The sequence below is a fragment of the Aspergillus undulatus genome (genome assembly GCF_047715775.1).
Source record: "Aspergillus undulatus strain CBS 261.88 unplaced genomic scaffold BDV17scaffold_21, whole genome shotgun sequence".
NCBI lineage: Eukaryota > Fungi > Ascomycota > Eurotiomycetes > Eurotiales > Aspergillaceae > Aspergillus > Aspergillus undulatus.
The window spans coordinates 234,171-257,193 of record NW_027396625.1 but is presented as its reverse complement, the minus strand read 5'-3'; the positions used below and the strand labels follow the sequence as shown (position 1 = coordinate 257,193).

Here is a 23,023-nt window from a genome sequence, read left to right as displayed (position 1 = left end):
GTTTCCAGTTCACAAACAATCCTCTGCTTTGTCCTTTGCTTGAATGTGAAAAGACATCTCTTCCATAATATGAGGGTGTCGAGCTATTCTTCCGGATTATATTACCCCAGGAACAGAAATGTTGTGTAGCCTGCGCTCCGGAGACTACTCACTCATTCAGTTGTACATACGGAACCCTAGCAGTGGCACTGGCTCTGCTCTCTGACCACAAGCAGTTCTTGCATCTCAGTTTCGCATTATATCTATATACGCTCTGTCTGTGACTGAAGCACTACCTGGCATTAAGAATCATGAACCGGGAAATTCCAGGATTTTACTATGGTGCTGTGCTATGGTTCCGTCCTGGGAGCACAATTCGCTGATTTGCGTATAGATCCTGAAAAGAAAAAGTACTTTGCAATTCAGGCGAATCACAAATCCGCGCCAGGCTCTCAATATTCGAAGGATGCTGTCAAGCGGAAACGCGCTGATCAGGAGGTTGTTTCCATTCTCTCAACTTGACTTTCTTTGCTAAACATCACATAGAAGCGCCAACGGAAAGCTCGCCTGGTCCAGAGGTATGAGAAGGAAAAGATCAAGAAGGCAACATGCCTGCAGCACCCTCTGATGCAAGTTCAGAGGGAAGTAGGAGCTTTTCCCAAGCCCGGGTCTATCGAGCATGAACAGAGAGGACTGGCGTACGCAAGTCAACTTCGGCGAAAAGAACTACATCAATTCGAGCCCTGGCCAGATCAGTATACGGTCAAACATGTCGTGCGCAATCCTCGATCTGGGATTTTGATTGCTAGTGAGAACCTCGCCCTGAACCTTCCTCTAGATCAAGATTAGCTGACAAAATCGCAGGCGGACATCGCGGTGGCGAGTCGTCAGTGTCGTAAGTCGAGCCTTGCCTTGTTGCGAGGACATGACATTGACAGCGGCTCTGCACCAGTGTTTGCTTTCCTGATTGCGATCAGGGTACATGGACATACGACCGGACCATGGAGCGGTTGCTCTTCAAAGAGCCATATCGGGTATGTCTATCAAAACTTACGGCTCTACATCAGACGCTGACTTGCCTAGCTTTCATCACTTTCCTTAAGCCACACCGGATACCTCTTGTAAGGCTCTGTCTTCGGCTATCAACCAATCCGCTCAGCTTGACTGACGAATTCAGAGCGACGATGGACAGCGGTCCAAACGGCGACTCTTTCCTCGCGCCACGCATGCTCCCTGACCCCGACGAAGGCGGAGACTATCGATGGCCGCCTTTCTGTACGATGCACCGCTTTCACCACCATCATTTACTCAAGCATACTCGAAACCCTGCTAATAAAGTGTTCCAGTCTCCCATCCAATCCGTATTCACACCCCTTCATCCCTCTGGTGCTCCGCGCCCTCTCCAACCGGCACCATGCCGCGATTCGCAGTCGGAACGTCCGACGGCCTCTACACCGTCGAAGGCCACGGAAGCTACTGGGCATTATCCAAAAAGCCCTTTCCCAACGATAGCGACAAGTCTCTGGGGAACCCCAAACGCCGCCGCACAGACTCATCCCACGCCCTCATCACCGCTGTCGACTGGCTCTCCCCCGATGTCATCGCAGCGGGTCTCAAAGACTCGACTATCTTCCTCCATGATATCCGCTCTGGTGGCAGTGCAGCGAGACTCCAGCATCCTCATGCTGTTACGAAGATTCGGAATTTAGATGAGTATCGGATTGTTGTTGCTGGGGTTAATTCGGTATGTATTGCCTCACGATCCACATACGTACCACGTCACGCCCAAAGCCTTTAATAAAAGTATTAACGCGGACAGCTCCAAATGTACGACATCCGCTACCCACCAAACAACATGCAGCGCAACCCGAACCCAAATAACAAGCACCACACTTCTACCCGCCCATGCCTGACTTTCTACCGCCACTCACCCGACCTCATCCCCGACTTCGATCTTAGTCCTGAGCTGGGCCTTCTTGCTAGTGGTATGTGGTCCCTACCTCCTTCGTTTCTCCTTTCGTCCCTCAATCTTCTCTTCTCTTCTCTTAATGGGTTCGAGCGATACTAATGAACAACCGGGTCAATATAGCCTCCCCAGAAGACCACAACTGCACAGTCCAGCTATACTCCGTACGCACAGGTGACCCAGTCCCATCACCGTTAACGAAATACACGTACCGCGACCCAATCAGGTCTGTATGTTTCGAGTCGGGCGAGTCATCATCGCATGGGCCACAGACGCCGAGTCTGCTGGTTTGTTCGGAGGCGACGGTTGACGAGTGGAATTGGTGATAGAGTATTAAGGGAAACATGGATATTTTTGACCATGGAATGGCGGTATTACTTGTATTGTTATTCAGTCTTAGCCTTGTAGGTGTGCCTTATGATACGATACGACTATGACTATGATTATGACGCCGGGAATGCTGTTGGTACATGACTTCGGAACAAAAAGAGAAGATAATGTCGTAACCCAAAAAGGAGCAAAAGCCTAAGTACTCAATCGAGTCCACCAGCCAACCACTCCCCAACCTCGACCCCAATCCCCTTGGCCATCTCACCAATCCAATCGCCAGAGACATTCACGCACCATTTCTCACCCACATCCGCCGTGGTATTCCCACTGTTCACACCCCCCGAACCCAGACCCATCCGACTCCCACTCGCCCTCCCCGCAGCAGGAACAACAAGCTGTAGCCGACGAAGCGTCGCAAGCTCCGAGTAGATCGAGTCCGCGATTGCGGTGAGACGCAGCGGAGTAGCTGGCGGGTTCGGGTCGATAGCGTGGTAAATTGCGATGAGTCGTTCTAGCGGGAAAGGGCGTGCTGTTAGGATTGTTGACGGTCCCGTGATGCCGGGTCCACCGCCAGCGGCGGAGGTTGTTGCAGAGGTTGTAGCGAAGGCGTTCTCGAGGATTGATTTGGTGATGCGAGTTTTTGTTCTCTTGCCTTGGCCTCTTCGGCGGGAGGTTGGTGCTTGGTTTGCTTCGCGGTCTTCGGCTGCTTGGGCTTGCGAGAGGACCTTGAGACGTCGTCTGTGGTGGGCGCGTTTGTTTCGCGCGGAGAGGGATGAGGAGGAGAATTTTGAGAAGAAGATGGTGTCTAATCTTTGTGGGGTGTGAGAGGCTAGGTAGGCGGAGGTTAGGACGAGGGTAGCGAAGTAGGGTAGTGTTGGGAGAGGCGAAGGTGCGGTAACGGCTGATGATAATGACGATGGCTTGAAGAGTGGGCCATTTGTCATAGATGTCATAGAAGGAGGGGCATCTTCTGTGACTATATGATGGACTAAAGCGGCCTCGCCTTGTCGTCTGAACAGAGAGCGATTTTTGACTAGAAGTCGAGAGAAGTCCCACTCCGCGCTGCCGCCAGGCGGAGCCTCGCAGTTCGTAATGGGAGAAACGAATTGCGGCCATAACTTCTCGCATATATCTCTGAATACCGGAATGGAGCTGGCAGTTGGCCCAACAAGGGAATCATAAACAGCGAAGACAAAGTGAGAGTATAACTGTGACGCCGTTTCCGTGGACAGGTAAAGCACTGCCGGTGCACCAGCGTTCAGGATGATAGTAATGGCTTCCTTGCGAGTGTATGGAGGAAATCTGATATGGGGGATGCCAGTCGCCTGAAGAAACAGCGGACGGGGTGTGGTATTGAGGATCAAAACGACAGAGAGGGACGGAATCTGTGCCGGAGATGAACGGGTTAGTCCCTCTTCCCAAGATTATACTAATGCTCGACGTACCATTTCGCCCAGTCGAGCAAGCGCAGACAACAGGGTAGGCGGAGCCTCTCGTTGTTTATCAATCCCGTCCAGGACCAGAACGAACTTCTCGACTGCCTTCTCTGGGTTCGAAGAAAAGCATTCGCCTAACAGAACCGCAAGGGAACTGACATGTTCGCAGCGCCCTTTGCCGAATCGCTCCCATTCATCTTTGCGCCCGAGCGCGTTTAATATAGCCCATAGTATCTTCGTCAATAGATGCCTGCCTGTAATGCACTCGGGACTTCGAACGATGGCGTGCGGTACTTCGAGCAGCGCAAGGACATTGGTAACGATGGTTGACTTGCATGTAGCGGATATCCCGTGGACAACAACAGTAGACGGGCTAGATACGCCGGGCTAAATGATGAAGTGAGAGTGAGCAATGTGGTTCGGGGAACCTTTCGGTCATTGCAGGTTCAAGGGTCTTTGGGGTCCTCACTGCGAGTAGGCTTACGAGCTGCCGCGCTTGAACTTCCCGACAAGGCCATTGCGGGCTTAGGGATTTGGAAACTTCGAACGGCAGCATAGGACGCAATCCACAATAGCCGTACAACTAGTCCGTGGCCAAACGACTTAGAATTAGAGTTGTTCTCAAAGAGCATTTCAAGGGTTTAATATCGGAGCCACGCGCGGAACCAGTAAACATATCGGATCACGTGCTGATAACGATGCCAACATCGTCCACCGCAGCCCTTCCGTTGCGGTCATTGAGGTCTCTACTCTGCAAGTCGGAAGCAATGGTTCTTGTAGAAATTTCGGATTCTAACGCGAAAGCTAGATGATACATAAATGAAAAAAGAGTGAAAGTACATGACAAAAGAAAACGAAAGAGACAAAAGACATCTTCGCTGCCTGGAGATATGGATACATCTATTCTACCGCATGTCCTGGTATGTCAAAACGGGCAAGATGGCATCGGAAAAGATATGCGAGTCAGCCTCATACGCAGAGAGAAAGATGCGATAACTCAGAGATCGGTTGCTTGGATCGTACTCGGGGATCACAAGGCCAGGTCTCGGGTAAAGAACAGCATTACCAGACGTCGCTTTTCAAGGAGAAGCTGCACATAAAAATCAAAGATAGAACATCCCAAGTGTTATCGTCATTAGACGTAAACGGAAGCATTCAAGGGTTCGAAGAAAATACAAGACAGAATAGGAAGATGCTTTCACCAAGAGCTGCATCGTATCCGTCAAGAAAGGGCCCAGAAAATGCAATGATGTTGCATTAAAGATAAAAGTCTTGCAATGGTATCATTTCCCAATGCTGACAGCGTGTCAGAGGGTAGCCGTAAAGTCGTAAAAGATCGTATCATCATATTCGCAGTATGAGTACATTTCAATACGCAAGAACCAGCGAATCGTAGGCGGTGGAGACGACTAATCAAAAGTATGAAGCATACATTTGATTCTGTGCGCCAAGATTGCCGTTCGGCTGCTGGGCGGAAGCACTATAGATACCAGAGGAGTTCTCACTAGCTCCAGACGGTGTGTTCGACGTGGAGCCAGTGCCGGACGGAGGAACAAAGCCCTGGTTTCCGAGTTGTGCGCCTCCGGCAGAAACAGGAAAGGGGTTGTGTTGGTACATGGAGGACTTTTGCAGGTATCCTGGAAGTTGTGCGGAGTTCATCTCGTTGGGTGTGACCTGGCCACTTGTCGCAGCACTGCTCCTTCCAGAACTCTCAGACGCCATCATCTTGCCAGCAATGCGGCGACCGTGAGGAGTCTGACGAATGGACGGCAGAATAGGGCGGACGGACTCAACAATGCGGTTGCGAGTCTCTGGATCCGCGAAGTCCATGGCGGTCTGCACGACGTAATTGGCGAACGAGTCTCGGAGCATCTTCTCCAATTCGACTCCAGACAGCATCTCATCAATCATCAAACGACGCATCGGGTTTTCGGCTGTACGCAGGCATTTCTCAATCACATTGGAGCTGAATTTCTGCTTAGAGAGCGCCGGAATATTCCCGCGGAACGCTTGGCAGAGAGGCTCTGTGAAGTGAGCTTCGGCGAGATCAAGGATATACTGAACAACGTAGTTGCCAAACGGATCCTGGACGAGCGAGAATGCGTTGGAGGTTATTTGGGCAATTAATTGAGCACGCTGTTCTCCGGATGCGTGGTCTATGCAACGTTGGAGAACACAGCAACCATGACGGTGAGTGCCAACAGTCACGCAGTGAGCGCCGACAGCGTCGTAGATAAACTGAGAGTCTTCGGCTGAGAGACGATTCAGGCACTTTTGAATGACATGGTTACCATTCAAATCTTGGACCAATTCCACAACATGATCCTTCAGGGACCTGACCACGGTTTGTGTCTGCTCGGGGGTAGAGATGAACTCGATCATCTTCTGCAAGGCCCTGGTGCCGTGCTGATTCAACGCAATCTTGACAAGTTGAGGAGAGGCGCTGTTAATCAACGCTGTGCGCTGCTCGTCGTTGGAATACTCAAGAAGCTTCTGGCACAGATAGTTGCCGAAAGGGTCTAGATGTGTACATCATATTAGTTCCACTGACAAGCGGCATGCGGTTGTGTGCTCCTAAGCATGAAGGGGGACGTACCGGTCATGAGCTCGACCACATGCAAATGAGTCTCACCGAAGATCATTTGAACATGTTCCGCGTTGCGCTCCTCAAGCTTTCTCTGAAGGTATCTGCAGCCGTGCTGGTCTTTACAAAGCCCATAAATCTGATCACGGTATTGTTCCAGGGGATTATTGTTGAATCGAGCCAAGGCCGAGTCGCCGTCTGCATTTCTACGAGATCCAGCAGGTCTGGGTTGGCTATCTCCCAGGCGATAGTTTCCGTAGGATGGATAACCCGTGAAAGAGGGCGAGGGATTGTACTGGCCATTGACCTGCATGGGTGGTCCCATATATGCCTGAGCTCCATAGTTGTAGAAAGGAGGCTGGAAATTGGCGAGTGAAGTTTGTGGAATGGTTGTGTTACTCGGGGTCACAGTGCCAAGCTGGGGCCCGAACGGTGTAGCATTAGCTTGCAAAATCGTGGTCTGGGATCTTGCGGGGTGAGGCTGAGCCTCCTCACGCTCGGGGGAGCCTCTCGACTGGCGGGGGGTGGCAGCATGAGCGGGGATTCGGCCTAAGCTGGCGTTGTGGTTGTGGAACTGCTCGGCATGAGACCTGGGGGGCGTGATGGCAGGGTTAAAGTTGTCTCGATGGACAGTAGGCAAATCGTTAGTGGAATAAGAAGACTGCAAGGGAGCAGGACGGTTTGATGTAGTGGATGTGTTTAAGTCGTGGTTTCCTTCAACAGCGGAGAACACATTCGCCTCCAAAGAATGGCTCGCTCCATGTCTGGCGGTGCTCGGGGTAGCGATGTGAGGTTCGTCGGCCGACGCACCGATGCGGCCAAGACGGAACATGTTGAGGGCGTTCTGAGGCATGCTTTGATGCGAAGACCGGTGGCGACTGTGCGAGTTCCACGACTCGGGGTTTGGGGTCTTGGAGTTCGCCAAATCCAAAGCGTCCGAGTTTGCAGATAGCTGAAAGGTTAGTCAGGGATTGAGGTTGGAAAAGTTTTCTCTGAGGTGTTATTGCACTTACAAAGCCTGAGCCGTCTCTGCGAGACAAAGTGGGGAATTTATCGTCCGGTTCCGTTAGTTTGAGATAGCTTTTGATGTCTGGGGTGGGAATCCTGTCTTCGTCCTTCAGAATCGATCGGTCGTCGTCGTTATGGAGCAGGTACTTGGCTGTGTTGAAGGTCTCTCGAGCTGATGAGTTGTTGAACCCTGAGGTGCTTGGCCGAAGTTGAGAACCCAAGCCAGTCGAAGGCATGGAATAGCGGTGAACGCTAACAACGGAAAATTTTAGTAACACAAACGATTGATGGTGAGCAGAGTCTTTGCAAACTCAAGGGCTTGAAGTGATGTGGCAAGGGTAAGGTGTTTTGGTGAGGGTACTGTGTAAAAAGTGATTGAGGGATGAGGCAGGGAAAGAGAGAATCGGAAGAAAAGAGTGGGGAAAACAGTCAATTACAGCAATGAGCACTTACGCTGGTCCTTGACGAAACGGCGATGTAGGCTCGTTTTCAAAGTCCTCCTTCTCAGAATTTCTACGAGAGCCAGGAACAGAATGGACTGCAAAGCGGTTTCTTGGCGTCTGAGCAGAGTCACGAGTGATTTGAGCTGGGGGGCTCGTGACTGAGGAAGCAAAGACGTTGAAGAAACCAGGAGAGGAGGTAACACTGGAAGTGGAGAAGCGAGTTGGACGAGAGAAAGCACCTGGAAAACCGTTCTCGCGATACTCTGGGGGAGTCGTGGGTTCGCTGACTGGTCCAGATATGCCTGCTTGGGCGAGGTCTTTCGCAAGTTGTTTCATTTCCAGCTGCTCTCTCTCGTGCTGTAGGTCAAGAAGCTTCATGTCTTCCTCGAATCTCCTTTTCTGCTCTCGCATATATTCGAGGTGTTGCCGCTTCTTTTCAAACTAAGAAACAATGAGTCACAATTCAGATGCGGGATATTCAGTAAGGTATGATTGATATGTGAAACAAAGGTGACAATAAAAGGAACAATAAGGTGAGAATGAAAGTGAGAATAGAAGTGGTAGGTGGTCAAAGTAACACTCAGGTGATGGTGATAGCGAACAATGAGGGGATGAAGAGAACAATAAGGGTGGGGTATTGAGTAGGGAAAAGTGTTTCAGAAGGGTAGCCTCGACAATAGACTACACGAGAAATGAGATGTCACATAACTTGTGACCTAGCAGTGCGTGATGTGGAGGCGCGAGTATAATCTGGGGTACCAAGCTTACCGATGACAGTAGATCTTGCGCATCCGGCATTTGAGAGGCGGCGCCGACATTATTCATATAATTCCAAGAGGAAAGCTTGCTAGCGTCTGTTGTGAACCGACGTTGGAGATTGGCACGAACGTCGCCCGAAGGCCGAGGAAATGCTGAAACGAAGCTTGAATGGCCTGGGGAAAGCGAAGAATAGCCGGGGAATGGGGTCTCTGAAGGAGGCGAGCGCGGAGAGGGAAATCGGAGCTCATCGAGACGTTCACTTAGTCCGTTCTTGAAGGCCATGAGGGGCGGGTGTTTGGAGGATAATCGTTATACAGGACTAATACATTCAGGGCGAAGGCAGAGGTCAGCTATGTCATGATACGAGAAGTATAGATAAAGAGACCGTCTCAGGCAGAGAGATGAGGGAACGGTCTGCGGCAACGTGTGCAAACGAATTGGGGGCTTGAGATCCAAGTACAGGGACAGAGTGCTGGCGGTGTGCTCCGTCTGATAGCGACTGATGTAAGGAGTCAAAGACTCGAGAGGGGCGGAGGGGTGATTTGTCGAAGCGAATCTCGGAAAAGAACAGCGACTCACCCACAATGAACGCCTCGATATTTTGAGTTTCAGGAACGGGAGGAAGCTCTGGATAACCAATATTTGTTTGGACACGCAAGTAAGGACCGTTTAGAAGCGAAACCGGGCGCCGTTGCACTTCGTAGAGTTCTCGAAAAATGCGGAGATCTCGGTGGATGGTGTCTGAATCACGGTGTGGGTTTCGTCGCGGGACGCGCTCTCGGTCGTGTCGAGAGCCGCGGATAGGCGTAACAATAAACGAATGAACAGATACAAGGGAAGAATATGGCGGATAGGACAAGGAGGAAAGAAAGAGGTATGTTATACAAGTCGCATGGGCACCAAAAGAAGGGAAAGAGGGAAGCAGAGAGAGAAAGGAGGGCGAGAGGGGAAAAGGAACGAAGTGGGCGGCGGCTGGGAAGGCAAGCGGGGAGGGTTGACACTCTCATTCCCGCTCGTTTAGGCAGTGCTCGCCCTCAGCACGCCCCTACTTAGGGACCATTGATATTCCTATGGCTTGAATGTCTTTTTCTTACTTTATTAATGTTCCTTGCTTTTTCCATTCTTCCCTTTCTCCTCTGTTCCACGGAATCTGCTGGCAAGTTCCCTGTTAATAATCCGAGAAAGCACCTGCCCTGGCCTCGAGCTCCTAGTACCAACTTAACGGTTTCGCTTGTCTCCAGTCTATACTCCGTATCTACACCAAAACTACCTCTTCATGTAACGTCCCGTGTGGTGAGCTGGCAGAAATGATTAACCCGGCGAGAATACATCGACTTGTATTCAGCATCTCCCTGCTCTGATCTCTACGAATCGACAGCTGTCGCGAGAGATAGCCCTATCAACTCGTAGTCTACAAATGATACCCCAGCCAAAGCCATGACCAGTGCGTTGCAGGACCCCTGTCTGTTGGATGGGTCCGTTCCCTGAGAGCCCGGGCTGATGAGCTGTCTTGCTTTTGCCAACCCTCCAGTCGATCATTCGCTTTCGATGGATCAAGACTTGAATCTCGCTGCGCGGTCGATTGTCATTCGGCTAAGTGCTGCTAGTGGTGACTGGAGCTCTGGAACTAATGCATTACTTTATGGGGAATAGAGTGCTGGCTCGTCCTTCAGGTATCAAGGTCTTGACAGGGATCATGGAGTAGATCTTCGAACACCTTATCTCGGTTTGGCGAGAAAGCGTCCGATGAAGGCATTAAATATCGAAGGCTGCAACTCCAGGTGCTTGATTCCCCAGCTTATCACTATTCTGGAATTTGCAATACCTCTCAGCAGGAACAAAGTGTGTGCTTGACAGCGTCTGCTGGTCGAAAGCGTGGCCGCTGCAAGTGTTTCTGTAGCGGGTGGAGACGCCGGCCTGACTTAAAAAAAGACGTGACGGCGGATAAGGCCCTAGCCACCGATGTGACTGGATATGCTCGGAGGGCTGGGTCGAAAGGACGCAAGTCTTGACCTTTTTAACCTTGCACAAAGGTAACCTGCTCGGGAAAGACTTCGAAAAACAATTGAAAGGGGCGTGCGGAGAGCCTGTGCTCCTGCTTATTGGGAGCCAACCAAACAAGCGCTCAACAGACGGGCGTACCACAACTCCAGCATTTCTGGATTGCCACGCGCGACCCAAAGGTTCGCGACAACCATCATGAGGGGGAAACCACATTAGTCATGCTGATCTTGACGCTCTCGATGGATCCGTTCTTTGCGTCCATTTCTTTGCTGACAGAATAGGATGCAACAAGAAATATCTCACTACCGGTGATGGGAGTCCCCAACAGGCTTGGTCATTGAGCACAGTAGTGCTGGCGATACAGCACGGATGGTTGAACGGACGCTGATGGTTGTCTCATCACAAACTGATGCAATGGCTTGCCACTTAGGACGAAGCCATTGGAGATTTGAGGGAAGTTTGACGATTATCGACTGCTGATTGGCGCGGCGGAGGAGAAGCGGTGTACGGAGTACAATTGCGAACGGAGGCGACATTATTGCCTTGGGCTCGGTGATGGTGACTATCGCTCCAGCTCCTCATTTCCCTTGACTCTTGTTGAGATCATCTGCAGGCGCTAACTCGTGTTGCTAAATGTGAAGCCTGAAAATTCCCGGTCTCGAACTCAGTCAGAGTCGAAGCCTGAAGTTGATCGCCGATTTATCGATAGCGCTGTTATCGATAACAATAATCGGCGGGGCGATGACGTCCATCACGTCAATCACAACTCATGAACATCCCCTCTTCTTTCGCATCTACTCTAGTAAATGATCTCATCCCTTCTTCACCGAGGTCACAGGAGACATGAAGACGCGATACCGAGGAAATACAGACCCGAAGGACAGTCAAGGGGCATAATTTCCGACAAATGCTAAGTATCACCCCAGGTTCTGGACCGAGACACGCTCCAAGGGCCCCGAAATTCAGCAATCCAATCACCGGGGGCCACCTTTCGCCAGCATCGGGTTGACTCCATGAATGATCCTGGCCTTGTCGCCTTGCGCTGGGCTACCTTGCCGAATTTTGCCGTAACAGTAGCACTTGTACCGAGTACAGAGTGCTACGTATCCTCAGATGAACGGCGGAGTTACTCCGTACCTGCTAGCAGCATTCTTTTGAACAGCATCAGCCTATCTTATCGACATAATGCTTCCAGCTATCTTTATGCTGCATGAATGCAATCGGGGAGCGTTGGTTGGCCCGAGCATCTCACCCCGGAGGCTTTACCCGGCTGAGCCAACCTTATTCGACTCCACCTACGCCCTACAGCGTTCATCGGAAATTCCAGAATATACAGTGATGGTGCTCCATCATGTTTGCTCATTAGGGCTTGCTACTAAACTGCCCTCGCGGCCGCCTAAGCGCAGGTCGCCAAGCGCACACTTGTTTGGTGACCCGGCCGCGAGAAACCCTAAATACGCCGGACTCAAAGATTTTCAATCTCTTGAATTTGAGTGAGACTAGTTTACAGCTTGTTTGTCATTGACTCATACCACCAAGACAGCGAATTTGCCCCAAGGTACACCCCAATGCGACTCGGCCCCGAAATTGTGCGTTGACTGGAAGGGTCTCTCAACTTGCGGTCAAGGAGCGCCCACCGCTGCACAAAGGCCTTGCGACTGAACATGCATTCATGGTTCGGTACAGATATCGTCCCCACCTCCTTTCCCTTTCAACGGCCCGAACTTGCGCATACTATAACTAGGTACGTTATCTACGCAACTATCTCTTCCCTCTCCTTGGTTGTCGTCCACTTGTCCTTCCACGCTGGACCTGGGCATGATGTGGGCCTATGCTCCTACGATGTCTTGTCTACTCAGCAGTGCCCAGTGCAAGGCGCTCGACCTCGCCAGCTGGCCATGGCTATTTCGCAAAACGAAGCTGCTTGAAATAAACTGTTGCCCAACCCCGCAAGTCGCGGGAGAACCGCGGGAGCCGGCTCCATTAGAGCTTTGTAGCATCCATAGTATCTATCCATAATGACCCCGACACTAGGGTTGGCCTCTATGCCTAAGTATGGGGAAAGTGCCTTAGGACTTCTTAGTTCTTACAAGCTCTCGACTCCACTACGATTCAAAGTCCAAAGAGAACTTCAGTCGCAGTCGTCTTCCGCTGCAAAGTCTTATACCACTTCAATACTATGATGTCCCACGAAAATGGAGCACTAGCCATCTCTATCGTCACTTCTGCCCTAGAAGTAGTAGTAGTAGTAGTAGTAGTAGTAGTAGTCCTCGCACTCCACATATATATGAGCTACGAAGGTGTCTAAATCCTAGAACTTCAGCTGCAAGCTTGATGAGTTGTCTGGACATTGAGTTAAGTATCTAGCACATCCATATTCCCACCGACCACGCCATGATCTGGCTGGCATGGTAACGTTAAAATATCGGATCTCGACCGTCACCTACTACATCGAGAGTTCGAGGTTTGGCATCCTGGCTATGACCAGGTACTTAAGTACGATATCTCAGGCTCTTATCTGGAATGGATATGATGAGGGCATCATGCGGACCAAGGCGTCCAGACACGAATGGAACAAACACCAAGGCGATAGTTATTCTCCGTTGCAAATATTACACCATGGCAATAATATCGAATGTCTTTGCGGAATTTGTTCGTGCTGTTCCTAATCTACTTTATAAAGCCAGTGATAGCTTGCCCTCTAGTTGTGGATCACCCGTGCTCTATGACTGGGGAGAGGATCCTACGGCTAGATTGCCTATCCTGTATAGAAGAAAGCTGGCTGACTGGTCTATCTTATCACGATAGGGCCGGGAAGAATCTCGCAAAAGTTGCACTTTATAGTGTTTACTCACCATGAGTGGGGGATAAAATTACCTATTCGGAAACGGACAGCGTCCTATACTTAGCCCAGCTGCCTGAAGGAGCAGTCGCTGGCTATCATGTCTAGAAGGACAATTTTCTAGAGTCTCAGTCTCTAGAGTCGACAGCTTGTCTGGGATCTGGATGGATCGAAAAGTTGGATTTTTAATCGTGGTGGGGTGGATGGGGTGGAACCCTGGCTAATACTACCTCTTAGGGGAGGGTCCAGTTGGAGGTTAAGTCGAGCTCACGAGCTTGGAGGATATGTGCTAGGGCTGAAGGGTATGGATTTCTTGTTCTGAACCCCGCCGCCTTATCTCGATCCTTGAGCTGTTGTGTTCTGCTTCTTCGAACCTCCAGAGATCATTTTGAGGAGTTCGTTCCTGTCGTCGACTATAGGCTTGGTTGTACTTGAGACCGAGTCTTTTGCTAGGGCAGACATTAGGATGGCGTGTTTCCGCATGCCACCTCGATATATTATCGCCAGCATATTGTGCTCGTGCGGCGGTCTGCTTTCCGGGTAAGTCTTTCGCCATCGCGAGACATGTGTTATTCTCGTATGTATAGGATGGACACCGGTATTATTGGACCTGTGACGGTGATGGATAAGTTCATGGATCAATTCAGCAATCAATCTGCCACAATACATGGACTGCTCGTGTCTTCAATCCTGATTCCCGCAGCTATCTCGTCGTTCTTTGCGCGCTAACTTGCCGACAAATCCGGTCGTCCAAAAGGTATTGGTATAGAAGCTCTAATTGTTGGCATTGGCGCAGCAATTGAAGCCGCCGCTGTCCATGTTGCTATGTTTGTTGTTGGGCGTTGTGTTGAGGGAATTGGAGAGGGCTTATACCTGGGCACATTGGTCGTGTATGTGAGAACTGCTCTATTGATACCGCACTGCTTGTCTGACTGCAAGCAGGTAAGATTTCGCCGCCCGGTGTTCGAGGTGACCCTGACAACTGGCCCGCAGTTACTGATAACGTTGGGCCTGGTGGTTGAGTTCTTCGCATGTTATGGAACAGCACGGATCCAATCCTCGATGTCGTGGCGCACACCGTTCCTCATTCCAGCCTGCCTCGCGGTTATGTTTTCCATGGCTGCAGTCACATGGCTTGTGCCCTCTCCCAGATGGCTTACCCTCCATGGACGCAAAGCTGAAGCAGAAAGCATCTGGGACCTACTTGGTGTTAGCCATGCCGAGCGGGAGAAGAGCGAAATTGAACAAGACAGAGGATCTGTCATTCAGGGTCCAGTGTCTCAAGATGCTGCAGTAACCAATGTGGCTAGTATGGATGTGACTCCGACAGAGCCCCAAGTGGGTGAGCGGTCTACGAAGCACAAGCTTTCCGATATATTCTCCAAAGATGTCCGGTCGCGTACAGCTTTGACTGTGTTTTTGATGGCAATGCAACAGCTTAGTGGGATAGACGGTGTTCTTTATGTGGGTGAATCGCTCGGAGCCAAAACGCTGATACGCAAGCGGAAGGGCACCTTTAGTATGCGCCCCTACTCTTCGAGCAAGCAGGACTGGCCTCTGCAGACGCCAGTTTCTTCGCGTCCGGCGTATCCGCCCTCGTTATCTTCACCGTCACCATCCCTGCTCTCATCTGGGCAGATAAGTGGGGTCGTCGACTAGCGTCATATATGGCGGCGTCGCAATCAGCCTGACCATGTTCCTGATGGGCGCTCTTTACGCGGGAAATGCTGTTCACAGCTCAACCGGCGTAGGACGCTGGGTCGTTATCGTCTCCATATACATCTTCGCCTTGATTTATTATCTCAGTTAGGCGGTTTCAGACAAAATCTATTCCGCCGAGATTCAACCACAGAGAACTCGCGCTTCAGCAACGGGTCTGGCGCATGGCAGTAACTGGGCGGCGAGTTTCCTTGTCGCTCTCACGACGCCGATCCTGTTGGATAAAGTAGCTTCGAAGCCTATTTCTTCTTTGGAGGATTTTCATTGGCCACGACTGCGATTTGCGCTTTCTATATGCCTGAAACAAAGGGTTGGTCATTGGATGAGATTGAGGAGGCGTTCAAATCCAGGTCAACGAGTTCTTGGTGCTTGATGAAGGCTGTTCGACCGATTGCCCGGAGAGCACCTGAAAACCTCCGTATGCCCATGTTATAAGAAACCTTACCATAAGCCGAGGAGAAAACACAGATCAGTCACTTAAATCAAACTGGTAGCCCGCCAATCATCCCAAGAGCCTAGACAATTGATACGTCCTCTAGATATTGTCATGGGTTTGAGTAGTAATTATTGTTGTACCTAGATGAGTGCGGAGAACAAGAATATATTTGTCAGCACGTGCTACTCACACTAGCTATATTTGGATAGCTATTGATTACATAATCACCCCTCTTCTGCAAGAGGCAATTCATCCGCAATTTTGGATCTTTTCCCCTCGCCGATAAGAAAATTGCGGTCTCACATCCCAACTGCCATGAACCTCCACTAACCTTAGGCTACTTTTTAACAAGCAGTGCCTTCGTTAGTCCTTTGGCCCAGCGCCCATTGTTAGCAATGCCGCCCCGGAAGAGAGCCGTGGCTCCTATTAGTGCGCGAGCAACGCAACCTTTAGAGGTATGACTCCAAAATTCTTGATCAGCCGCGCTCGTTGCTAAAAGGCTTGACCATATTTACAGGCTACATCATCCAAGGCGACAACAGAAACTGCCCGACGGAAGCGCGTCGCTCAAGCCAAGGAGGCCAAAGAGGCTTCGACGTCAGAACAACCAACGCTAGGCGTGCAAGACAATGTCGCCGACGCAGAGACAGACCCAGTGCCAGAGCCGACATACCCTTACCGCCACCGCGATCCATTCGACGCGCTATTAGAACCGTTCTACTACAACAAATCTCTGACTGATCCTATCAACACCGCCAAGGATAAATGGAATCTGTTACCTGCCTTCCTAAAGGTCAAGGGTTTGGTGAAGCAGCACATCGATTCCTACAACTATCTCGTAGAGGTTCAGTTGAAGAAAATTGTCGAGTCGAGCAATACAATCCGCAGCGATGTTGACCACCACTTTTACATCAAGTTCACCGACATCTACCTCGGATTCCCTCGTCGAGCCGACGAACCTCAGGATGTGCGTGCCGAATTTACCGAATCGTCGGTCACTCCCCAAGAATGCCGACTGCGCGACACGACGTATGCTGCTCCTATTCAGGTTGATTTCGAATATATCCGTGGCCGCCAAAGGGTGAAAAAGAAGGGTGTTGCTATTGGTAGGATGCCGGTCATGCTTCGCAGCTCAAAGTGCGTGCTGGGCAACAAGACTTCCGCTCAGATGACAGTGCTCAACGAGTGCCCTCTTGACCCTGGTGGTTATTTCATTGTCAACGGAACGGAAAAGGTTATTCTTGTCCAGGAGCAGTTGAGCAAGAACAGAATTATCGTTGAGACGGACCCAAAGAAAGAGATCGTCCAGGCATCGGTTACAAGGTATTGAGCATTCGGTCCCCAGTTACGCGGCTTGGTTGTCTGACCTGATGTATAGTTCCTCCAACGAGCGCAAGTCCAAGAGTTACATTATCCTAAAGAAGGACCGGTTATACGTCAAGCATAACGTGCTTAGCGAGGATATCCCGATCGTCATCCTTCTCAAAGCGATGGGAATCCATACCGACAAAGAAATGATGCTTCTAGTTGCCGGTGTCGACAAGACTTACCAAGAAGACTTTGCCATCAACTTCGAGGAGGCCATCAAAGTTGGTGTTCACACTCAACAGCAGGCCCTCGACTGGATTGGTTCGCGGATCAAGATCAACCGTAAGCAGGGGACTTACCGCCGAACTCATGTGCAGGAGGCCGTCGAGGCTATCGCGTCCGTCATCATCTCCCACATCGAGGTCAAAGACATGAATTTCCGTCCCAAAGCCATATACGTTGCGAACATGGCTCGTCGTGTGCTCATGGCGAAGAACGATGCGGCGCTGGTTGATGACCGTGACTACTTGGGAAACAAGAGATTGGAGTTAGCAGGACAGTTGCTGGCTCTTTTGTTCGAAGACCTTTTCAAGAAGTTCTGCTTTGACATCAAGATGAACATTGACAAGGTCCTAAACAAGCGCAACCGAGCCGAGCAGTTTGACGCCTGGAGCGTTATCGGCATGCACAGTAACCATATCACGCAAGGCATGAACCGTGCAATCTCGACGGGCAACTGGAGTTTGAAACGTTTCCGCATGGAACGTGCCGGTGTCACCCACGTACTCAGTCGTTTGAGTTATATTGCCGCTCTTGGAATGATGACCCGTATTAGCAGTCAGTTCGAGAAGACGCGAAAGGTCAGCGGTCCTAGAGCCCTACAACCCTCGCAATTCGGAATGGTCTGCCTTGCCGATACCCCTGAAGGTGAAGCCTGCGGTCTCGTAAAGAACCTGGCTCTTATGACACATATTACGACAAACGACGAAGAGGGACCGATCAGGAACCTCATATTTATGCTCGGCGCAGAAGACATCGAAACCGTGGGTGGAAAAGAGATATACGCGCCCGGCAGCTACACCATCTCGATCAACGGTACGCCCATGGCGCTAACGCGGCGTCCAAAGTACTTCTTGAACGCCTTCCGACGACTACGGCGAATGGGCCGGATTTCCGAGTTCGTTAGTATCTACATCAATCATCACCAGCGGGCCGTGCATGTTGCAACTGACGATGGGCGTATTTGTCGGCCGCTCATCATTGTCGAAAATGGCAAGTCGCGCGTCAAGAAACATCACCTTCGCAAGCTCCGTGATGGAACGATGCAGTTCGATGATTTCCTTGCCCAGGGGTTGGTTGAATATGTGGACGTTAATGAGGAGAACGATTCATTGATCGCTATCTATGAGCAAGACATCAGCGACACGACGACGCACATGGAAATTGAGCCCTTTACCATTCTTGGTGCTGTCGCTGGATTGATTCCTTACCCTCATCACAACCAGTCCCCTCGTAACACCTACCAATGTGCTATGGGTAAACAAGCGATTGGGGCTATCGCATCGAATCAGTTCCTCCGCATTGATTCCATTCTATACCTTATGGTCTACCCCCAGAAACCAATGGTCAAGTCACGTACGATTGAATTGACCAAGTACGACCAGCTTCCGGCTGGTCAGAACGCTATGGTTGCCGTCATGAGTTATTCGGGATACGATATTGAGGATGCCCTGGTCTTGAACAAGGGCTCAGTCGACCGTGGTTTCGGTCGCTGCCAGGTTTTCCGCAAGTATGTCACAAACATGAAGAGCTATCCCAACGGCACAAAGGATATCCTCAACCCGCCTACCTATGAGAACGATGCGCCGATCAGGAAGCACGCTCTACTTGAAAGTGATGGGTTGGCAGCCGTCGGTGAACAGGTCAATGCTGGAGAAGTCTACATTAACAAGTCCACGCCGGATCAATCACTGTCCTCAGGATTTAACGGCTCCGACGCCGGCCGTCCGGTCAACTACAACCCTACTCCAATGACCTACAAGCTTCCTGACCCCGCCTACATTGACAAGGTCATGGTCTCCGTTACAGAAAACGAGAACCAAATCATCAAGGTCCTCACGCGCCAAACTCGTCGCCCTGAAGTCGGCGACAAGTTCTCCTCCCGCCACGGACAAAAAGGTGTCACAGGCATCATCGCTGAACAAGCCGACATGCCCTTCACAGACCAGGGTATCAACCCAGACATCATCATGAACCCCCACGGTTTCCCCTCGCGGATGACAGTCGGAAAAATGCTCGAGCTCGTCGCTGGTAAAGCCGGCGTCCTCTCCGGCCAGCACGGCTACGGGACCTGCTTCGGCGGCAGCCCCGTCGAAGAAATGTCTCAGATTCTAATTGACAAGGGCTTCAGCTACGGCGGCAAGGACTATCTCACCTCAGGCATCACAGGCGAGGCCCTTCCCTTCTACGTCTTTACCGGTCCCATCTACTACCAGAAGCTGAAGCACATGGTCCAAGATAAGATGCATTCGCGTGCGCGCGGACCCCGCGCCACGCTTACCCGCCAGCCAACAGAAGGTCGTTCCCGTGACGGAGGTCTGCGTCTCGGTGAGATGGAGCGTGATTGTTTGATTGCATACGGAACCAGTCAGCTTCTGTTAGAGCGACTGATGATCTCGTCCGATCGCCATGAGGTCGATGTTTGCGAGCAGTGCGGGTTCATGGGCTACCTGAACTGGTGCCAGCGGTGCAAGTCATCGCGGAGCGTCGTCAAGATGGTCATTCCCTATGCAGCTAAACTGCTTATTCAGGAGTTGATGAGTATGAACGTCACGGCTAGGTTGAAGCTCGATGATGAGTTCCCTGAGGCGAAGGGACGATAGACGGCGATTTCAACGACGTCTGAGATGTTATCAATCCTGAAAAGTGCTTGCACATTTGGCGTTGGATATCTGTACTGTACATACATGCATAGCGAATGGTCATAGAATATATGGAATAACGGCTTCATTCTCTGGACTGAATTAAGCTCTCATGTTAGTCGTTATAGACTTATGTCAACCCCCCACCTCTCCCCGCATTTCTATACCTCGGTCTGCAAGCCCTTTTAAGAGATTATCTCTACATCAGCCACATCTATTCAACAAAAGAAAAACATCACAGGCCGTATCGGTAAAGCTCCTAAGCATTAGCACAAAATGACCGAATTCCAAATCTCCCTCGAATCACTCACCTCACTCAAAGACAAAGTCGTCCTCATAACAGGTACCTACCTCCACGCCCTCTTCCGCTTCCACATCCAATCTGCCCCAATCCCCAAATCCAGCTCCAACCTTAACCGTCTAACAAAGGCAAGGAAGCACATCCGGCATCGGCAAAGCAACCGTAACGCTGTGCCTCTCTCTCGGCGCAAAAGTCATAGCCGGGGATGTGAATCCCTTCCCCGAGGCCTTCCTCCAGGAACAACAACAACAGAACAAGCTCCCTGACGCTGACAACCTCCTCTACATTCAAACTGACGTCTCAAACTGGGCTAGTATTCGGACCCTCTTCGTTCGTGGCGTGGCGCACTTCGGAAGGATAGACCATGTCCTTGCGAATGCGGGGATCGGGCCGCGGAGTAACTTTCTTGAGGAGATGTTTGAGAGTGGTCTTGATACTTATGATGAGGGGAACGACACGGCTGGTGAAGACGGCGCACGCCTCGCCCCGCCAGATCTCCGCGTGCTAGATGTGAATCTTCTGGGCGTGATATATACGCTTCGACTAAGCGTCTACTATCTTCGACGAAATTCATCTTCTACCGAGGGAGGAGAGACATCGCCGAGTATAACCGTCACAGCATCAGCATCCTCCTTTCAAGACTTCAGCGCAGCAGATTACACCGTCGCGAAGCACGGCGTTTTAGGCCTGCTCCGGGGTCTATATACAGACTTGCAACAAGAGTCTTTCAAAATCCGACTAAACGCGATAGCACCCTCCTGGACAGCAACAGGAATCGTACCGGAGGACATAGTGAAGCAATCTGGGGCTGAAGTGCAGGAGCCTGAAGTTGTGGCGCGGAGCGTGGTTATGCTTTGTGTTGATAGGATGCGGCATGGGGAGGTAATTTATTCTTGGGGTGGAAGGTTTATGGAGATTAATCGGTGTGAGGGAGGTCTCCTCAATGGGGTTGCGGGGATTGTGCCGAATGTTAAGGCTGAGGGCGTGGTTATGGAGAAGTTGAAGGGGAGGTAGGTAGGATGTCTGGGGGGTTGTTTTGGGCCCTGATTTAGTATATGTGTGATTTGATATACTGCTGATGATGTATATTAGGTCGATTTTCAGCGGCAGCTTCTTCAACAAAGCTATATCTTCGTCTATATATTCTAACATTATGTGTAGTTCGATATGCAGAAGTATAATGGTATCGGATAACCAAAGTACAAGCAAGTGTCTTAAAATCTCCAAAATAGGATAAGAAAATAAAAGTAGAGTAAGAGAAAGTGTGAAATGCTGACGCCAGCGCCAGCCCTAAGTCGAAGCCTTCTCCAATTCAGGACCATTCAGATATAACTGCACCGTACGCCAATACCGCTCCGGGTCAGCCTTCATATGAGCCACGTGGTCTGATCCTAGGAACTTCTCTCGACGAACCCTAAAGCCTTTGGACTCTGCATCATCGGCATGCCTCTCCACATCCTTCCAGTCGACAAGCTCATCCGCATCGGAGTAAATATAGCACCGTCTCGGAAGTCCCGCTCTAGGGAGCCCCCGCATAACCCGGCCATCATTGATAACCCGCCGAGCTACACTGACCGCGTCCCGGACTCCAAAGAACTTCCCAACAACTTTCCCAAGGACAAACACAGACGTCAAATAAGCGACCAAAAGCGCCTTGGCGAAAAGCCGCAGGATCCATCTCTTGGGCAGAATGTACGAGAACGCCTTGATGGACGCGGAAAGAGAAGCTATCCCGGGCGCACTGTCAATGACTGTAGACGAGACACGGAGCGCGTGGCCTGTGGCTGTTTGATACGCTTCAAGGAGATTTGTAGCGGCGAATACTCCGCCGTTAGAGAACATGTGCACGAACACAGGCTCGTCCGGGTCCAGAGCACGTAGGGCCTCGACGGCTGGCGCCAGGCGGACATACTGAGCGCGCTTTGTGGGACGGAAGATGAATTCAGACGAGGATGTCCTGATGAAGATGATTCTAGCGTGAGGGGCCAGCTTTCGGTATCCGGCAAGATACTTGACTAGCGATCGTGAAAAGGCGTTCATCCAGAATGCAACGACGATTATTTTGGGGTGATTCCCTGTATCGGGAACAGAAAGGTCGGGTTCTTGGACATATATGCATGGAGATAACTGAGTGAACGGAGCCAGATGGTTTACTTTTTGGAAGGGTGCCGCCATGACGATATTTCGAGGAATCACTTGTACGAGTGCGATATAGAGAAAGTGATTGTATTAAGATCAAGGAGTGACGGTCAAGGAGCGAATGAATGATATAAAGAGCGACAGGCGTGGGAGGGATGGTTGATTGATTGCAGAAGTTGCCGTGACCTCGGGACGAACGCTTGGGGATATGAGATGCCGCTAGTGCTCAACTTGGGAAAGCGCCATATCCGTTTAGACATGTGCAGCTGCACCGAGTATCAAGAGATCGTTTCTGTTCAAGTTCTCTAACATTATATCTCCAAAAATCACCGCTGGTGCATGCTAAACGTGTCCTTTACTGGGCAGAGTGATGGCCCAAAGGGAACGGCCACCATATGTCAGTTTCTGAGGATCCAAAATGCTGAGCTCCACCAAGAAACAAGCGACATCCAAGGTGCGACTCAATAGAGTCGTAATGAGCTTCCAGTAGCTTGTTCTCATTTATCATGAATGATCATGGGCTTTTTTGCAACCAGGGCTACCTTGGTGCGTGGGCTTGGCAAAACCTCCGGGCGAGATGCATATGAGCGTTTCATCCAAGAGATTGGTGGATTGGATACTACTCTTAACGCCTGTATGGACTGCCTGGACGCCTTAGTAAGCAGGAAACTGTGTCACCAGCGAGATGATCTGCATTTGGCTCTGAGTTGGCGGCATCTCAGAGGCTCAAATTTGATTCCTGGCTCCGGTGAGGCTCTTATCAAGGAATCGGCAGTAGCGAGCCTGAGACTCGGAGTCCAGACCATTCGAGAATTGGCGACGACGCACAGGACACAGATCGTGGACCG

At 50.8% G+C, this 23,023-nt stretch overlaps 7 protein-coding genes across 7 annotated transcripts; 5 read left to right on the top strand and 2 right to left on the bottom strand.

Annotated features, from left to right (window-relative positions):
- Window positions 1-27: 27 nt before the first annotated feature.
- On the top strand, window positions 28-2,408 carry BDV17DRAFT_262203 (uncharacterized protein). Its single transcript, XM_073757759.1, has 10 exons — window positions 28-321; window positions 374-477; window positions 526-787; window positions 844-874; window positions 932-1,013; window positions 1,063-1,100; window positions 1,157-1,254; window positions 1,326-1,723; window positions 1,799-1,964; window positions 2,069-2,408. The coding sequence occupies exons 1-10, from the start codon at window positions 291-293 to the stop codon at window positions 2,269-2,271; spliced, it is 1,413 nt and encodes a 470-aa protein (XP_073616092.1). The 5' UTR covers window positions 28-290; the 3' UTR covers window positions 2,272-2,408.
- Window positions 2,409-2,478: 70 nt separating this feature from the next.
- On the bottom strand, window positions 2,479-8,787 carry BDV17DRAFT_281508 (uncharacterized protein; the record flags this gene model as incomplete). Its single annotated transcript, XM_073760034.1, has 7 exons — window positions 2,479-3,660; window positions 3,721-4,084; window positions 5,144-6,230; window positions 6,308-7,247; window positions 7,309-7,555; window positions 7,757-8,187; window positions 8,515-8,787. 7 exons carry the CDS (start codon window positions 8,785-8,787, stop codon window positions 2,479-2,481), a joined length of 4,524 nt encoding a protein of 1,507 aa, XP_073616091.1.
- Window positions 8,788-13,045: 4,258 nt separating this feature from the next.
- BDV17DRAFT_262192 (uncharacterized protein) lies at window positions 13,046-13,566 on the top strand. Its single transcript, XM_073757758.1, has one exon. It carries the CDS (start codon window positions 13,145-13,147, stop codon window positions 13,367-13,369), a length of 225 nt encoding a protein of 74 aa, XP_073616090.1. The 5' UTR covers window positions 13,046-13,144; the 3' UTR covers window positions 13,370-13,566.
- A 901-nt stretch (window positions 13,567-14,467) lies between these two features.
- BDV17DRAFT_290904 (putative MFS sugar transporter) lies at window positions 14,468-15,042 on the top strand (the record flags this gene model as incomplete). The annotated part of the gene is made up of 2 exons (XM_073762013.1): window positions 14,468-14,870; window positions 14,915-15,042. The coding sequence occupies 2 exons, from the start codon at window positions 14,468-14,470 to the stop codon at window positions 15,040-15,042; spliced, it is 531 nt and encodes a 176-aa protein (XP_073616089.1).
- A 731-nt stretch (window positions 15,043-15,773) lies between these two features.
- BDV17DRAFT_262191 (DNA-directed RNA polymerase III core subunit RET1) lies at window positions 15,774-19,816 on the top strand. The gene is made up of 3 exons (XM_073757757.1): window positions 15,774-15,961; window positions 16,024-16,829; window positions 16,885-19,816. Exons 1-3 carry the CDS (start codon window positions 15,902-15,904, stop codon window positions 19,694-19,696), a joined length of 3,678 nt encoding a protein of 1,225 aa, XP_073616088.1. The 5' UTR covers window positions 15,774-15,901; the 3' UTR covers window positions 19,697-19,816.
- Window positions 19,817-20,011: 195 nt separating this feature from the next.
- Window positions 20,012-21,050, top strand: BDV17DRAFT_290902 (uncharacterized protein; the record flags this gene model as incomplete). Its single annotated transcript, XM_073762012.1, has 2 exons — window positions 20,012-20,078; window positions 20,170-21,050. The coding sequence occupies 2 exons, from the start codon at window positions 20,012-20,014 to the stop codon at window positions 21,048-21,050; spliced, it is 948 nt and encodes a 315-aa protein (XP_073616087.1).
- Window positions 21,051-21,326: 276 nt separating this feature from the next.
- On the bottom strand, window positions 21,327-22,211 carry BDV17DRAFT_290901 (TMEM53 family protein; the record flags this gene model as incomplete). The annotated part of the gene is made up of 1 exon (XM_073762011.1): window positions 21,327-22,211. The coding sequence occupies one exon, from the start codon at window positions 22,209-22,211 to the stop codon at window positions 21,327-21,329; it is 885 nt and encodes a 294-aa protein (XP_073616086.1).
- Window positions 22,212-23,023: the final 812 nt, after the last annotated feature.

Coding starts and splice junctions, on each gene's coding strand:
- BDV17DRAFT_262192 (XM_073757758.1), top strand. CDS start 13,145: ATGTCTTTGCGGAATTTGTTCGTGCTGTTCCTAATCTACTTTATAAAG.
- BDV17DRAFT_262203 (XM_073757759.1), top strand. CDS start 291: ATGAACCGGGAAATTCCAGGATTTTACTATG. Junction 875..931: donor GGTGGCGAGTCGTCAGTGTC/GTAAGTCGAGCC, acceptor GCTCTGCACCAG/TGTTTGCTTTCCTGATTGCG. Junction 1,724..1,798: donor TTGTTGCTGGGGTTAATTCG/GTATGTATTGCC, acceptor TAACGCGGACAG/CTCCAAATGTACGACATCCG.
- BDV17DRAFT_262191 (XM_073757757.1), top strand. CDS start 15,902: ATGCCGCCCCGGAAGAGAGCCGTGGCTCCTATTAGTGCGCGAGCAACG. Junction 15,962..16,023: donor GAGCAACGCAACCTTTAGAG/GTATGACTCCAA, acceptor CCATATTTACAG/GCTACATCATCCAAGGCGAC. Junction 16,830..16,884: donor GTCCAGGCATCGGTTACAAG/GTATTGAGCATT, acceptor CCTGATGTATAG/TTCCTCCAACGAGCGCAAGT.